At 45.1% G+C, this 16964-nt stretch overlaps 1 protein-coding gene across 1 annotated transcript in view; it reads left to right on the forward strand.

The window, feature by feature from the left end:
• The window catches only part of UST (uronyl 2-sulfotransferase), a 265128-nt gene that overhangs the window by 209648 nt on the left and 38516 nt on the right, over positions 1-16964 (forward strand). The window contains exons 6-7 of the mRNA XM_037156825.2: positions 8828-8925; positions 10833-10990. Coding sequence (XP_037012720.2) covers positions 8828-8925; positions 10833-10990 — 256 coding nt within the window. The remainder of the gene's footprint in view (positions 1-8827; positions 8926-10832; positions 10991-16964) is intronic.

Below are 16964 nucleotides of genomic sequence, written 5' to 3' on the forward strand. Positions count from 1 at the left end.
AGATATTCTATATAAACATTAGTAAACTTACATGCTACAAACTACAAATAAAGGAAGATAGAGACAATTATATGCCAGCTACTTAGCACCAGAGTGCTTACCATGATTCCTTATATAGGAAGTAGCTGCCTTAATTCATAATATGAGTAAAAGATCTTAGCATTGGGTTGTTGAAGATTTCAGTTTGAATTGTTTGAACATAATGAGCAAACAATTTTGAGCTACTCCAAATTAAGAACCTCTGAAATAAAATTACATTATAGATGTAAACTATGCAAGAAAATTCTAATTGAAAATTTAAAATTACAATTCCAGGTAAAGTTCTATTTTGTGTTTTATTTCTAATCAATAGCATTAAAGAAATGATGACCCTACTTGACCTCTTTTTCCTCACTATTCCTTCAACTAATCACTGAATGCAGTCCTCATAGTTTATGATTCTATAAAATATGGGTCTGTCTGGAAAAAGTCCAGCCATTGTTAATATAACAAGAATGGTTTGTAAGACATCAATGTAACCTGGCAGCCAAAGACAGTGGCCTGGAATGCACATGCATGAACAGTGATGACTTCACAGTACTAGTCAGTGGGGGCAGAAGATGCTGTTGAGGGAGCATGTGCACTGTGAGGCCATCGCATTCAAAGTGACTGAGTAAAGCAATGAATCTGCATCAAATTTTATGTTTAGCTTGAACATTCCTCCATGTAAACTATTCGGATTATTCAGAAGGCTACAGCTATGGGCAACTAATGATAGGCAGCTCCATCATGACAAACACCCACTCATGCATCATGTCTTATACAGATTTTTTGTGTGTGTGAAATATCAAATCACCCAGGTGAATCAGCCCTGCTACAGCCCAGATTCGGTGCCCTGCAACTTCTGGCTTTTCCCCAAACTAAAATCACCTTTGAAAGGGAAGAGATTTCAGACCTTTGATAAGATTCAGGAAAATACAACAAGGAAGCTGATGGCTATTGGGAGAACTGTGTGAGATCCCAAGGTGCCTACTTTGAAGGGGACTGAGGCGTCATTGTCCTGTGTACAATGTTTCTTGTATTTTGTATCTTCTTCAGTAAATGCCTCTATTTTTCATCCTACGTAACTGGATACTTTCTGGACAGACTTCGTACATACACACCTGAAACGTTTTGTCAAGAGAGACTCTCACAAAATGTCCCACTTATACAAAATTTAGGGTATCTAATAGTTTCTTAAGTAACTCTCACTGGCACTAACCTCTGCTTAAAGACACGCTTTGTGTTAATGTTCCAGACATCGTATGTAGAAGGAAGGAAAATGACGATTAGCCAAAAAACCTGTAATTTCGAGACTTTTACCTTTGAAAATGTTTTTATAAAACTGGGTTGGGCCCACTGTTTTTACACTAGAATCTGTAGACACTTATCCGCTTAATAAAATAACCACACAATCTGGCAAAACTCTGCATACTTGGCAGCCCTTCCTGCCCTGAAGCCTGGAACAGCATTGGACCCAGCAGGTGTGGCTTTCAGAAAGTCCAGGGAACTGAATTTGGGAAACCTGCCCAGCACCTCACCAGTGAGCACTATCCCTTCCCAAAGACCAGCCTGATGTCCCAGCTTTTTATGATCCCAAAGAGCCTCCATTCATCCATAGCCAATAATGAAAACTCAAGTAACCATGGAAGTGACACTAGAGACCTAAATGACAGTAAGTTAAATTTCTTCTTAACAAAAGACACCATGTAATTTAAAAGATTTTTTTTTGACATTTAGAATGTAAACACTACATAGCATTGAACACTTTTATACACACAAAAAACCTACTGTTCCCCTTGTTAATAGCCCCCTTTTTTCTTAAAGGGTAGAGTTGAGAGAAGTGTAGAACTCTCAACAACCTGGACCCTAGGAAGGAGAGGGGTAGGAAATATGGTTTCTCCTATTTTTGTTTTTTCTATAAGGTGCTCTTCAATTGTAGGGTCCAGCTAGTGAGATCAGACTCCCTGGGCCCTACAGTCAGAATCACCTGCTTGTATAGGGCAAAGGAAGGAGCAGTGTGGCAGGGTGGGACTCGGACCCTCGTGCCCACTGTGGGCCATGATCCATCCAACAGGCAGAACATAAGGCAGCAGTGCGCAAGTGGAAGTAGTGACATGATGACATGCCAATCGGGCCCCAACAGAGTCTGGTGACAGACGTGGTATTTAGATGCCATGTACTTTGCCTTAGGAGGGGCTACGTGGGAAAAGCAAGTCCGAGCACCCTTGCCTGGAGGGACCGGGAGGTACTAGGGAAGCTCCTGAGACAAAGAGAGGCTCCAACACCTGGCCTCAGTCACCAGAGGCGGGCAGCCTGCTGAGCCTGCACCTTGGAAACAAGGAACAAGTCCAGCGATTAGATGGGGTCCCAGGAAAGGATCATACTAACCGTTATAAAGCAATGATTTACAGATTTAGAATATTTTATCAAGTGAAATCTTCTATACAACTCAATACAGAAACCAAGGCAAAGCCCAGCTCTTCCGGCTTCCGTAGGACCTGGAGTCCTGCAGCCCCGCCCATCTGCCACAGACACTGTGTATACCTTAATTTTTCCCTTTCTTGAAACTCCTTAAATCCCTCCTTTTTGGGCCCAGGATTAGCCATAAGATTGGAGAGGGCTGAATGATGGAAGATTGTGGAATGAAGGAGAAATACACGGGAGACTTGGCTTAGTTTATCTTCTGTGAAATGAACAAGGTTGGGGACCACTGTCAACTAGGTGAGAGGTGAGGGGACTTTTTAAAAATGGAGACTGTGGGTACTGAGGATGCCACTGACCACACCGTGCAGGTTCTGCATACCTTGTTCACTCAGAAGGCTCACCAGGAGTCACCTTGAACTTGCTGTCAAATCCTGAAGTCTTCTGCAGCTTCCGGAGCCTTCCTTTCTTTCCAGACGGACCGGTGTGTGCCAGTCCTTGTCCAGCCAGGACTGACTCCCAACCCTGGACCTGCTCATGAGTCCAGGGGAAGAGGCAGAAGGAAATTCCAGGCCAGGGAAACTAATGAGCAAAGGCGTGGAATTGCCTAATTGCACAGTGTTGATAGTTCATGGAGAGTGACCATCTTCTCAAAATCAGCAGAGGGTCTGTTTTAAAATGCAGATTCCTCACCTTTTCCTCCAACCCTGTTCTATCACACACTCTGCGAGTTGGGTCAGGAAATTCGAGTTTTTAATAAGTGCCCTAATTGAACATTATTCTCACTGGCTTTTCAAGAGTCCTTCAAAGTTTTTGAACAGGAGAGTGACTGGGACGAGTTTGCATTTCAGATGAGTAACTGTGGCAGCTACATGGAAAATGCATTCTGGGAGAAGAGAAGAGAGGAAGAGATGCTAACTGGCTGGGGAAGAGCTGAACAGGGGTTTGTGGGGTGAAATGGGGGGGAAAATGAGGGTTAGGAAACCATCCGGGGGTCAAATTGCAGGGCCAGACAATTGAGTGCAGAGAGTAAAGGTGAGAGGGGAATCAGGAATGACCCCCCAAAGGTCTGGCTGTGACTAGGGTGTCCTTTGACCCACTGGGCCCTTTGGCATTTAAAAAGTGAGTGTCATTCATCGCAATCCATTCTATAAAAATGTTCCAGGAGCAGATCAATAGATGATTTCGCTGTAAGATCAAAGCGGAAGAAGACAAACCCACAAAGAAAACCTTGGCCACATTAGCCTATGCTTTTAAAAATAATACAGTTTGAAATAAATTTTTAAAAAATACTTTTTTTGTAGGTTTGCCAATTAAAAGGATTCTCTTAGTTATAGGGAGCACCTCATTTCCATAATCATGTGGGAATATGAGTAGAATGGGGTCTTATCTTTACACCTAACCTTATAAGAGGGCTGGACTGGGCCGGGGAGAGCACTGTGGGGTGCCCACGGTTTAGGCCGCCATCCAGGGACCAGAGGAGCAAATCACAGGCCCAGCACCAGCAAGTGGGTTGGCTTGGCCAAAGTCACTGACCATGATGACAATCTCACAGTGAAGGGTAAAATAAAAGTTTTCATTTAAAGCCAACTTATTCTAGAAGCACTGCATGAAAAGGAAAAGCAAAGTTGCATAGCCATATAAAAACATATGTGTGCTCTCTGCCATGGAATATTACTCAACCACTAAAAATAAAATCCCATCATTTGCAACAACTTGGATGGACCTAGAAGGTATTATGCTAAGTGAAATAAGTCAGACAAAGACAAATAGCATATGATTTTGCTTATATGTGGGAACTAAAGAGCAAAATAAATAAACAGAGTAGAGACAGGCTCACAGACACAGAGAACAGACTGATGGTTGACAGGGGAAGGGGTTTGAGGGGCCGGGTGAAGAGGCAAAGGGCTGAAGAAGTACACATTGGGAGTCACAAAATAGTCCCGGGGACGTAAAGTACACCATGGGGATTACAGCCAATAGTACTGTAGTAACTATGTGTGGGTCCAGATGGGGACTTGAAACATCGAGGGGGCCGCTGTAAAGTGGAGATTGTCTAATGACTGTGCTGTGTACCTGAAAGTAATGCAAAATAATACTGAATGTGAACCGTAATTGAAAAATAAAATTAAAAAAATACATATACTATATATACTTAATATGTACACACTGTTTATCTATACACTTGGTATGTGTATGGAGAGAGAGAACTTGAGTATAAAAAAGGGGATTGTAAAACAACCCAGGAGAGTGAGGCCTCGTGCCACAGATAAAGCCGTCAACACCAGGGCAAACTGGAGTCTGGGAGGAGACGGGGAGGGGACAGGCGGTGCCTGTCAGAGCAGAACAGTGTAAGAGCAGCTGTGTTGACACTTGTCCCATTCAATTTCCCAGGACACTGAGAGGTCACTCGCCAAAGGTCTGGGTTCCAATAAGAGTGGACTGTGAGTGGCTAGGAGCAGTGTCCTGTGGCCCCTCGTCCTTGAGCTGCTGGGAAGCAGCCTCACTGTTCAGTGGCTGGGCCAGAGGCAAACAGCTGCAGGGTCTGCACAGCTCCGGCTTGGTCTTCCACCTGCGTCATCTTGTATTTATGTCCTCCGGCAAAGGATGGCTGTGGCCAGCACCATTCATCAGCCTAATGGGCTCAAATGGAAAGCTCTCAAATCCCCCCAGGGACATGCCTCGATCTAAGAAAAGAAGAATTGTTAACAGCAGTTCTTAAACTAGGAATTTATGTCTTCCCAGGAATTGACCTTGTGAGGTTATTTGTGGATCCCAATTGGGAACTGGCCTCCGTGGCCCCTGCAGCTCCTCCACCCTCCCCACCCCCACCCCAGCCAGAGGCTGCCCTCTGCCAGTCCCTGCAAGCCCAGGCCAGGCTCTCTGGGGACAGACGCAGGGCTGAGTGTCTTGGCTTTTTCCTCTGCCATTAGTTCATTTATTTATTGAATATTTATCACGTCCCTGCTTTTTCCAGGCAGGGTGCTAAGTACTTGAGGCTCAGTGAACAGGCAGTCCCTGCTCATGGACTCACCGCCTACACAAATACTCAGGACACGAGCTCTTTTATTTTTTAATAAAAATTTTTTTAATTATGGTTTACATTCAATATTATTTTGTATTAGTTTCATGTGTACAGCATAGTGGTTGGATAATAACATACCTGACAAGTGTTCCCCCTGAATCCCTGGCCAGGTGGCTCAGTTGGTTAGAGCATCATCCCAATACACCAAGGTTATGGGTTCGATCCCAGCTCAGGGCACACACAAGAATCAATCAGCGAATGTATAAGTGGAACAACAAACCGATGTCTCTCTCTTTCTCTCATACTCTCAAATCAATACAAATTTTTTTTAAAAAGCTGTTCCCCGTGATATTTCCAGTACGTGCCACTGTAGATGGTCATTGCAGTACTATTTCACTACATTCCCTGGGGTGTCGTCCCTGGGACTGTCCTGTGACTGCCCATTTGTACTCCTCCCTCCCTGCATCTTTTTCACCCAGGTCCCCAACCCCGCTCCCTTCTGGCAGCCATCAGTCTGTTCTCTGTTTCTGTGACACTGTTTCTGTTTTGTTGGCTCCTTTATATAGTTCTTTAGATTCCACACATAAGTGAAGTCACATGGCGCACCGTTGGTGGGAATGCGGACTGGTGCAGCCACCGTAGAAAACAGTATAAGGTTTCTCAAAAAAATTAAAATGGATCTCCCTTATGACCCAGGATTCCACTTCTGGGTAAATATCCAAAGAAACCCAACACACCAGTTTGAAAGAATATATGCACCTCTATGTTCATTGCAGCATCATTTAAAATAGCTAAGTTATGGAAGCAACCCAAGTGCCCATCCACAGGCGAGTGCCTATGTACAATGAAATATTACTTGGCCATAAAAAAGAATGAAACTACCACTCGTGACAGCATGGGTAGATTTTGAGGGCATTATGCCAAGTGAAATAAATTCGTCAGAGAAAGACACAAGTGTTTTGAAGACCACTGTAACGGGAACTCTGCAGAAGTGTGGGTGCTGTGAGAGTCCCCGTGTGAGAGTTTTGTGGTCCCGTCCCTCCTGTTAATACAGGTCCCTTGGGGGGGTGACTATTTATGGGACAGATCTCTGGAAAACCCCTAAACCACCACCATTTTACTCCATCCTTTGGTGTGAAGCCTGGGCCTCGGGGGACAGACCCTCCGCCTGTGAGCGCACCTGCTCTGGTTGGAGTTCCCCTAGCTCTGTTTCTTGCCCAGCCCCTGGCTACCCACCACCTACTCTGACTGTGGCCCACATACGGGCTCCCTCTGACCTCAGGCTCAAGCTCTTGGAGGAGGCCAACTGCCAGGGGACCCCCAGAGTGTACAGGACAAAGAGAGGTCTAAGCATCCTCCCGGCAAAGCCAGGTCACCCTTCCACACAAGCTCGAATTTGTTTTACAACATGTGAAGCTCCTTGTAGTTTTCTGATGGTGAAAGTGCAATACATGCATTATAATAAAAACATTTCCAAAAATGAGTAAAGTATAAGTTCAATGTATTCCCAGATACTTGAACATCCACCACCATAAAGAGCACTTTAAACAGTGTGATGCATACCCTTCCAGATATGCTTGTGTTTATGTAAGCAAATACGTTTTTATATTGTCCTGCATGTTCACATCGCCTTAAAATTGGCTTATTTTCACTTGAAAATTCATCACAGACACTGTTCAGGACGGTTCATGTAGCTGCTCCTTACCTTCCTGGGTGCTCACAAATTTCATTGTAGGAAAGTGCCCAATCATCTCTGCAAACCAGTCTCCCAGAAAGGAACACTTAAGTTCTGCCATATTTTGTTGTCATAAATCTTTTAGCAACGAAGATCCTTATCTCTCTGTCAAATTTTCTTAGAACGGTATTTTGGGTCTGACATCATGCATTTTTAATGGCTTTCTATACACAGTGAGGCACTGTGCATTCAGTAGAAACCACATTTTGAATTTTGAATTTTGATCTTTTCCTGGACTAGCGATGGGCTGTACGGTACACTCTCGTGATTCTGGGCAGTGGCAACAAGATGACTTTGACCAACTGTAGCTGATGTAAGTGTTCTGAACATGTTCAAGGTTGGCTAGGCTAAGCTGTGATGTTCAGTAGGTTATCTTTTTTACACACATTTTTGACTTATGATATTTTCAACTTCTGATGGTTGATCAAGATGTAAGTCAAGGAGCAGTTGGTCTTTCTGGGAACTGTGTACCTCTGCTTCCTGTGATACACTCAAATGCTTAGAGCATCTTTGCTGCTGAATCTGCTTGTCCCAGTTGAACTTGGTGTTGCGATTGTGTTGTTTATGTAATCAGTATATAAACCAAACAAGCATGGCAGGAGGGGTGGGGAGAAAGGGTTATTGTAAAAAAAGTTTAAGGTATATTTTCCTTATTCCCAACTTAAAACAATTGATAATAGCCACCTACCCTATCATATCAGACGCAGTGGCTTCAGATGACTGAAACTGCATCAGCCATGTGACCATGTCTGTAAGTCAACACCCTCTCCTGATTTGCATTGACAGTGTCATCTATGGAAAAACACCCATAGCTGTCAGTGTGTTTGTAGGTTGCATTATCTTTTCTCCCTAGAGACACCTGAGAACCAGTGTCTGCGCTAGGTCCTGACACTGCCTGGGTGGAGGCTGGTGCTCAGCCCTTCTGTGGGTCCCCAGCAAACTGTGGCAGGCTCAGAGTCCATGTTTAACGAACCCCATGGAAGAGAGGAATAGAAAATCAGGGAATCACAACGGCTATCCGTGAAAGTGAGAGAAGTCTGTATACAAACATCTTGTCACCTTCTGGCCTAAAGCAACACTAGAAATGATTTCACAGCCTTTCCGAAATGAACAAACCCTTTATGCGACTATTGTAGGCACTTAGTGATTATTTGTTGGGCGGATGGATACACAGGGAAAAGCATTTCTGCAGGACTAGGGATCTCAGGTTTAGTTGGAATGAACTAAGAATTAAGTCATACTGAATTCATTCAACAAATATGTGTTAAGTGCCAACTGTATACCTAGCAGTTGGCTGGTAACTGCTGTCTGTGGCCACAGCAAGCCACAGGGACTAGAACTGCCCTCCAGATGTTGGATACGGTGCAAGACTCTGGCACATGCACAGGCGCGGTTTACCCGCCAGAACCAGCACTCCCTGAGATGCTCTGACCTTCTGTGCACCAGGCCGGTGGAACGGGAGGATGTGAGGGGGAAGGAAGCGTTCCCACAAAATCTCCGAGTTCTCGACATCTCCTCGGGCTTCCTCGGGTCACTTACGCATGGACGTTACCCACATGGTGTGGCATTTGACGAGGCACTCACAGAAGCCGCAGGGCATCTCACTGCTGTGTCTTCTCTTCCAGGACATCAACGAGTGTATCCTGGAAAACTACCCCGAGTGCTCCAACCCCCGGTTGTTTTACATCATTCCGTACTTTTGTGGACAGCATCCGCGATGCAGGTAAAGACAGAAGGCTCATGGGGACGACGGTGGCAGAGTCTCTGTCTCTCAGCCTCTTGTAATTAATATGTATTGTTAGTGCTTGAAGATCTTATTCAAGACTCTGTGTGTCCTATAAATAAAAAAACCCAACAAGTCCAGTTCTGCCAGAGCCCTGGGGACCACCCCATAAGGCTGTGCCCCTGGGATGCCAAACAAACCCGTTTTTTACACTTAATGCCCCAGAGCCATGCAGTAGCAAGGACTAGGGGTGAGCACCAGCCAGCTCCTCCGTAGCGACTGTCCTTCATCAACATGGTCCCGGCCTGTGTGCCATGTCGGATGGGGTCTGAAACATTGACAGCCAATATTTGATAGCATCTCTCTCACGAGACTTGCTTAGTAGAAAGAGAAGAAAGTACTTCTTAGTACTTTCTTCTCTTAGTAGAAAGAGAAGTGAGTACCTTCTTTAGAGAGTGACTTCCTCAAATCAGGGCCCTCAGGGTGCCGTCTGCCCACCTCCTGCCTCCGGGTCCCTGGGGCACTAGTTAGGAAGCCCCCAGTGATCGCAGTCTCTCGGGGGCGGGGAAGGCCGTTGTGACCACCTCCTGGGTGACTGTGATGAGGCTGCAGATGAAATCCGCCATTGTTGGATACATGTGCGGCCTGGAGAGGAAGCGGCGGTGACAATGACTGCTCTCTTTGCCTGGTGGAAAATAAACCCTGTTACCAGGAGTGATGTTCTCCCCCAGAGAAAACATTACGTAGAAGGCCCTTGTGTTCCTGAAGAGACAGACCGAGGGGAGATAGTGGCTTCCCGGCTGCAGCTCATTCACTGTGCTTTTCGCTGACACAGTGATTATTGTTGTTGTGTTGGGTTTACCCCACACAAGAGTGTGTTCACGGTCAGGATTCCGGGACGAGCATTGTCAGTTTTCTGTCTCGCCCTGAACTTCCTGAGCTCAGAGGGCCTTCCCGCCATGCTCGACCCTGGAGTGAAGGACACCTGGTTCGAGATCAGCGCTTCAGACACTGGGACAGTTTGGAGCCAAATGACTCATTTTCTGTCACAATGAAGATACTTATTCCAGGAAACATGATACCAACTCTCTCAAGTATTTTCTTAATTATCTATTTCCTAATCTTGGAGAGAGCACTCATGCTGTCTTATCTTGGTGCGGGTGCAAGGAGCTTCAAAAACGCTTTCAGAATGTCACTTTGTCCCACCTCGACAACAGTGATGGGAGCGAGCTGAGGGTTATTGTTACAGTTTTCCAAAAGCGGATCCCGGCTCGCCCCCGTTCCCTGAGGCGGCGAATGCCAGCCAGGCCTGGGTCCCTGCTCCCGAGGTCCCCACTCTTCCTCACTCACATCACTGTCCACTTGGAGAGCTGCTCTACAAACGAGACTAGGCTGTTTTCCTCCTTCAATTCAAAGAAGTTGTCTTTAAACTCTTGAAAAGAATAAAACGATTAGCAGCCATGGCTTGACCCCTATTTTGAGTCCTACCAGAATCCAATGTCAGTAAGTTTCATATTTCAAAACTTCTATCTTCATTTTATTGGTTCTGTTTGGTCTTCTTATTAAAAAGCCGTTCTAGTCATCCTTTAATCTATGTTTATTAGGACTGAGGCCTAACAGCCTGTGCCTCTATCCTTCTTCCAACAAATACGCAGGCCAGGGTCAGTGAGTTCAAGGGCCTGAGCGAGGCCCGACACTGGGGGGAGAGGGATAGTGGGGAGCAGGTGGGGAGGGCCAGGGAGGGCGGCTGCTGGCGGCTCCATCAGAGCTGGTCTCCAAAAAAGTGGGGGTTGGCCTTATACAAATGGGGGGGGGGGTGTGGGCAGAAGAGAGACACTTTCAGCATGTTGTTGCTGCACTGCAAAAACGAATCTCTGATTTTTAAAATGATTTTTATATCCATAAAGGGAGCCTGGCGAGTGGGCCCTTGAAAGAGCAAAACTGAACGTGAACGAAAACTTCCTGCTCGTGGGGATTCTTGAGGAGTTGGAAGATGTGCTGCTTTTACTGGAAAGATTTTTACCTCATTACTTCAAGGGCGTGCTCAGTATCTACAAAGACCCAGGTAACTGTAAGCAAGCTCTTCCCTGTTCCGAGTGTTACCCACCTTGAAAAGGACTCAGGATATAAAGCAATGAAATCAGCTCTTCTATTAATGAAGGACTGTTCCCCTGAGGTGCAGAGCAAGGTTAAAAGATATAAATGCAAAAAGCCTAGAACTTCAGGTCCAAATATAAACTTGTCATGTTTTCAAGGCTGGGCGGGGCCATTTCTGCCTTTGGAAAGTGAAGTTGGCCCCACGTCCACCAGCCCGGCCCTGAGCATGTTGCTGGGTGAACTGATGAGTGGGCTGGTGCATGCCTGGCGCCCACGGGTAGAGAGGTGTGGGCGGTGGGAACCTCTCCCAGCACTGGAGCATCTCTGGTCTGTTTCCATTTGACAGGGGCGCTCAGGCGAACAAAATCCTGGCAAATACAATAGACAGAGCAGCAAACTGAAAATACAATTGTGATTTTATTCTGCCAAGTGGACTGGCTTCCAAATTAGAAGCAAGAAAGAGGGGGCAGCAAAGCAATGACAAAGGTGGCCCATGGTGCCACTGTAAATAGAATTACCTTCAGAAATTTATTTACTTTTGTTACCATTGTTTTATCCTGAGAGAAAGACAAACAGCATTGTTTCTTTGCTGTTCTCCTCAATCTCCTGCTGCCATGGCAAGCCCTGCATGTTTATTCACCAGTCTGTTGGTTGTTTTGTTGTCCGTCATTCTGCAATGGGAGGCTGCATTCTGCCTCGGGGAAGAGGGAGCAGCCGAAAGGCCCTTCCGGTGCAGCCTGCTGCCTCCCATCCCACAACCAGGCAGGGACCCCACGCCACACCTGCGTCACCGGAAGGTAGGTTGCCCAGGGTATCTGGTCTATGCCTAGAGGAGCCCTGGGTCCTGTTCCATAAGGTGACCCCTACCACCTGCAGGGTTGTGCTGGAGGAAGGTGGCTGCCTGGCAGATGCAACCTAGGCTCCCAGGTCTCATGCAGAGATAAATCCCGACGCACCTACGTGCAGGAACATGACCGGGGACCTCAAGGTGCCCTGCAGGTGTGTCTCCTCAGCAGGAGATGTGTTTGGAAGAACCGGAAGCCTAATGAACCCTAAATAGTCAGTTCGGGGAACTAGGTCTTTCTTTGCCCTTTTAACAATGGACATTGTAAAGAGGTTAAAGAATGTAAAGAAACCTTCTGTGACCAATGTTTAGTTCTGTGAGACAAGACAGCTCTGGTCCTTGTGCAAGAAGGGGGTCTTATTCCAGATTAGATTTCTTTTGTGAAAAGGTTCACGTCATTCTTTGTTATTTTGCCTCGCTTCATCTTGCTGTAGAGCGTGTGTGTGTGTGTGTGTGTGTGTGTGTGTGTGTGTAATACACAGTAAGAGACAAAAGGCCAACCGAATCCTGGAGACACACAGTTGTCGAATCAGATGAACACACCCTTGTCCCAGCACCTGGGGAGAGTGTCAGTGGCCCATGTGACACGCGTTTTGGGACCCAGAACCAACACTGTTCCAGGTCCCAGGACGCCACACTCCGCACACTGGAGGTCGACCTCGGGGATGCAGGCTGAGCACTTAGAGAAGGACATTTTTGTCTTTGTCCTTCTTAAATACAAATAAGCCACGAACAAAGCTCACCCCATTTAACTACTGTCACCAGGCTGTGTCACCTTGGCCCCCCCGACTGTTTGCTTCACTTAAATATATGACTTCTCAGGACCTGTGGGCCTTGGCCCCATGACCTATAGGCACATTAATTAAAAGAGAATATATTTCTGAAAACCGAATTGCCATTAGCTCATTTGCCTCCAGCTGCAGTCTTTCCACCTATAAATCAAAGACTGTTTTCCCTCCGAGTCCAGCATAGCAGTATAGTAATCCTCTGAGGCCTTCTCTGAAGGAGAATGAGGGACACCCGATACTCCTGTGTGGCGGGGTGAGAGGTCTCTCACACCCAGGGCCAGTTGACACCGTCCAGCTGTGCTGGTGGCTAGAAGAGTGGAACACCCCATCCCTCCTTCAGCACCCACCCTTAGGTGCACCCGCCTCCCTGGCTGGCTCCCACCAGCCCCCCAACAATGAAGTAATGAAAGGGGTAATTCACGGCACAGAGAGGGTCTTCGGGACCCTGGCCTGAGTTCAGTTCCTGAATGGAACCGGTTGTTAAATATTTTGACTTTCACCCCAGAATCACTCTTCAGCTGCCTCATGTTATGTACACAAGCAATGAACCTCTGAGTGATTCTTTCTTCAGTCACTTCCACTGTTTCATGGGCTGAAACGGATACACTGTGGGCTACCAATATTTTTCTTAGTCACAATTTCCTTTGGAGCTAAAATCACAGTGGTGTTAAAGCTGAAAATAAATAAGCAAATCAAAGACAGAGATTATGTGAGTATTTGTGATAGGAACAGTCATATAAACAGCCCTCACATAAACCTTTGACTTGGCAAAGAACTGAGCTGTTCTAGTTCAATAGCGCCACCTAGCAGCCAGACATGGAACTAACTATATGACCTAATATTTATTAGCTCTTACCTTCCTCCTTCCTGGGGATCTGAAAGCACCTGTGTCCAATCCTTTAACTTTGTATTTTAAATACTTCCCTTTACTGACATTACATTAGCATTTATTCTCATCCCATTTGCATTACAAATGTAAATATTGTCATGGAGATTTTTACATTACAGTAGGGACTTCTGTGGGCTGCCTCAGGGAATCAGGCCATCAACTATTACAAGGGAAAAGTGTGTAATTCCAAACAAATGACAAATTTTTGACAATTTAAGTTCATTTATAATTTAGGTGCTTTGTTTTTAAAATTATTGCTTAAATGTTTTATAAACAATGCCAACAAATAGAGTACAAATTTAAATATTATCTTTTTACTCAACAGGAATGATAATTAGACTTCCCATCAAAAGTTTAATAGTGCACACTTGGAGTTCATTTGTTGTGCAGTATTTAAATCCAAAGATTTTAACATAGAAAGTAATAGCAAACCTGTAGAAAGGAAATTTTAATGTATTATCCTACAGGAAAAATACAAGTTCTCATCTAGCAATAAAAAATGTCTTTGCTAAGTTAAAACAAATACTACATGATTAAAACTTGGCCTGTGTATCCTAAAGAATAGCCATTCTTTAAGGAAAGAACAGTGAGTTGGGGGTTAGAAGAGACTTCTAGTCCTCTCTCTGCTCCAGTTCTGCCCATATGATCCAGGTCAAGTGCAGCTTTGGGTGGATGACCTCTTAAGTCTGAATTATTATAATACTAAAATATCACATAGAATATTTTAAGGCTGCTCTTTCTACCTGACGTAGTGATTTCCAGGTTTAGTTTTGTAGGCTATCGCCACCTAGAGGACACAATGGAATCTTGGATGGAGTTTTATGTTCAGAATCCGTTCTTCCCCGTAACCAGTGATGTTGCAATGATCCACAATGGGATGCCATCTCAAACTCTCTGGTCACGATGTCTAGCCCCTTCTCTGCATGCCTTATGCATTTTGTTGAGACGACAGGGTATCAGCATGATCAGAGCGCAGGCTCTCAAGCAGACAGCCTAGGAACAGCTGCCCCTCCACTCCTCAGCCATGTGACCAGGGGCGAGTATAACCTTCTAAGCCTCAGTTTCCCCAGCTGTTTAATACACATAAACAACACTGTCTATTTCACATGGTTGTTGAGAGAGGTTCCTGACCAACTCCATGTAAAGCCCTTAGCCCAGAGCTCAACAAGTGATGAGGACTCAATAATTTTGGGCTGACAGTCATGTCAAGGGAGAGAGATGGGGCTTGTGTCTGTGAGAAACTGGGGCATCAGGCTCTACTGTAACTTCCGAGAGGGGGGGATGGAGGGAGAGGTGAACCTTGACTGATTTCACCAGTTACACCTGACCTAAGGGACGGGATCCACTCTGTTCTGGCCACACGTCTTGTCTTGTTCCTGAAACAATCACAGGGAGTGAGTTCACCAGAACTGTAACTACAATGGCACAGTTGGGGACTTACAAAACACACATCATCCAAGTCACTGTTTTTTTTTAATTATCTGTTTTTATGTCTGAACTCTTCCCAGAAATATCAGGGAGTAAAGATTTCAACATTCGCTGAATCCCACTGTTGAGATGGGATTGGGGCCAATTACCATTAACTTGTGCTGACTGCTGCATGTCCAGGCTGTTATATATTATATTATTTGTTAGACATTGGACAGGTGTCCAAAGGTGTAGTGGGTTTTGTTTTTATTTTAAGTAAGATCCTAAGATTCAGGTCTTTTAAAACCTTCAGTTCATTTTGTCTGTGCAGAATTATGCTGTTAGTGAATTAAACTTTGTCCAGCAGGTGGCGGTGCCTCCCCATTTTTCTCCAGGCCACGCCTGTGGTTTCCTAATGCAGTCAGTCGGCATCTGCGTAAGGCTGAAACACAGATGTACAGTTAGGCTCAATTTGGGGCCTAAAAATGGGATCCTGAATATCAAAGGATTCCAAGTACAATTGAATGCAGGAATCCAAATTGCGTTATATGAGAGCTAATTGGGGGGTGGGAATGGGGTTTTACAATGAAATAAGTTTATATGGGTTAAAAAATATACAGTAATCCACCCCTCCTTCTTCATAGGGGATACCTTCCAAAACCACAACGGATGTCTCAAACAGTGGCTGTTACCGAGCCCTATATATGCTGTTTTTTTTCTTTACATACTTTCCTATGATGGAGTTTAATTTGTAAGTTAGGCTCAGTAAGAAGTCAACAACGACTAAAAATAGAATGGCTATATCCATAACAGTATACTTTAAAATGAAACCTCTGTGGATGTGGTGGTCTTCATCTCTCCCCCTGAAAATATGTACTGGACTCACCCTTTCACCTAAAGGACGCGCTTTCCGGCCTTTCTGGGGCGGATCCGCATCGCCAGTATCATCACCCTTGAGCTTTGGGGCCGTTACTGAGTAAGATGAGGGTGAGCCGAGGGCAGTCGATCTGAGAGCCCAGAGCCCGGTTGCTAAGCGGCTAACAGGTGACTACAGAGTGGCTACGGTGGATAAAGGGATAATCCATGTCCCAAGCTGGATGGAGATTTCATCGTGCTACACGGAACAGCACACAATTTGAATTTGTGAATTGTTTATTTCTGGAGTTTTCCGTTAAATATTTTCTGGTTGACCGTGAAACCATAGAAAGCAAAACCGTGGATAAGGGCAGACTACTATATACCATCAACTCTGGTTTTATAAAAATAATCCATCGTTCTACAATGTCTATATTAAACTGGTGCTGTCTCTCGCCTTTCATTTCCATTTTTATTGTCTGTCTGCTATTGCTTTTGTGCTATAACTAAACTCCAAAATGTCCTGGAACCTGACAGAGATACAGCTCCTGGTCAGGAGGAATTCGTATTATATACATCTACAGACGCCAGTGAAATTGTTCAAAGAACTCTATTTATCATTTGTGAAAATAAGTCTGTATTCCAGGCCACCCTGCAGTTGGCTCATCTGCATCAATGTTATCCCTAAAGATGGGTTTTTCAGCATCCATGTCCTAGGCCAGAGTCTAATTATGCTGGCCCCGAATTGTGTGTGTGTTTGTGTGTGCCTCCGTTCATTCAAACAGCCAAATTCCGTGAAATACAGCAGTCACACCTGAGTCTGTAGCCCTGGGTCACAGGCACATTAGCAGCTTCTAAATAATAATTTGCAAAGCAATTTCCAGTTAGAAAGCACTTTCAGATGGAATCCTCTGGAGGTGAGGAAGACAAGTAGTCTCCCCCTCATTTTCTAAAGAAAGAAGTCAAGATTCGAAATGTTTGAACGGATAATTTGCCCCCAGTTACCAAGTCCTAAGTGACCTCAGACACCCGCACTTCTGTCCCCAGAACCACCACAGACACCATGAATTCTGATGCTCCCGAGATTCCTCATATTTAATTACTGACTCGGAGATTATTAAGTATGAAACTCTCAGATAGTATATTACAGTAGAAGGTA

Source organism: Artibeus jamaicensis, unplaced genomic scaffold, assembly GCF_021234435.1.
Source record: "Artibeus jamaicensis isolate MK-2021 breed Jamaican fruit bat unplaced genomic scaffold, CSHL_Jam_final contig_3176, whole genome shotgun sequence".
NCBI lineage: Eukaryota > Metazoa > Chordata > Mammalia > Chiroptera > Phyllostomidae > Artibeus > Artibeus jamaicensis.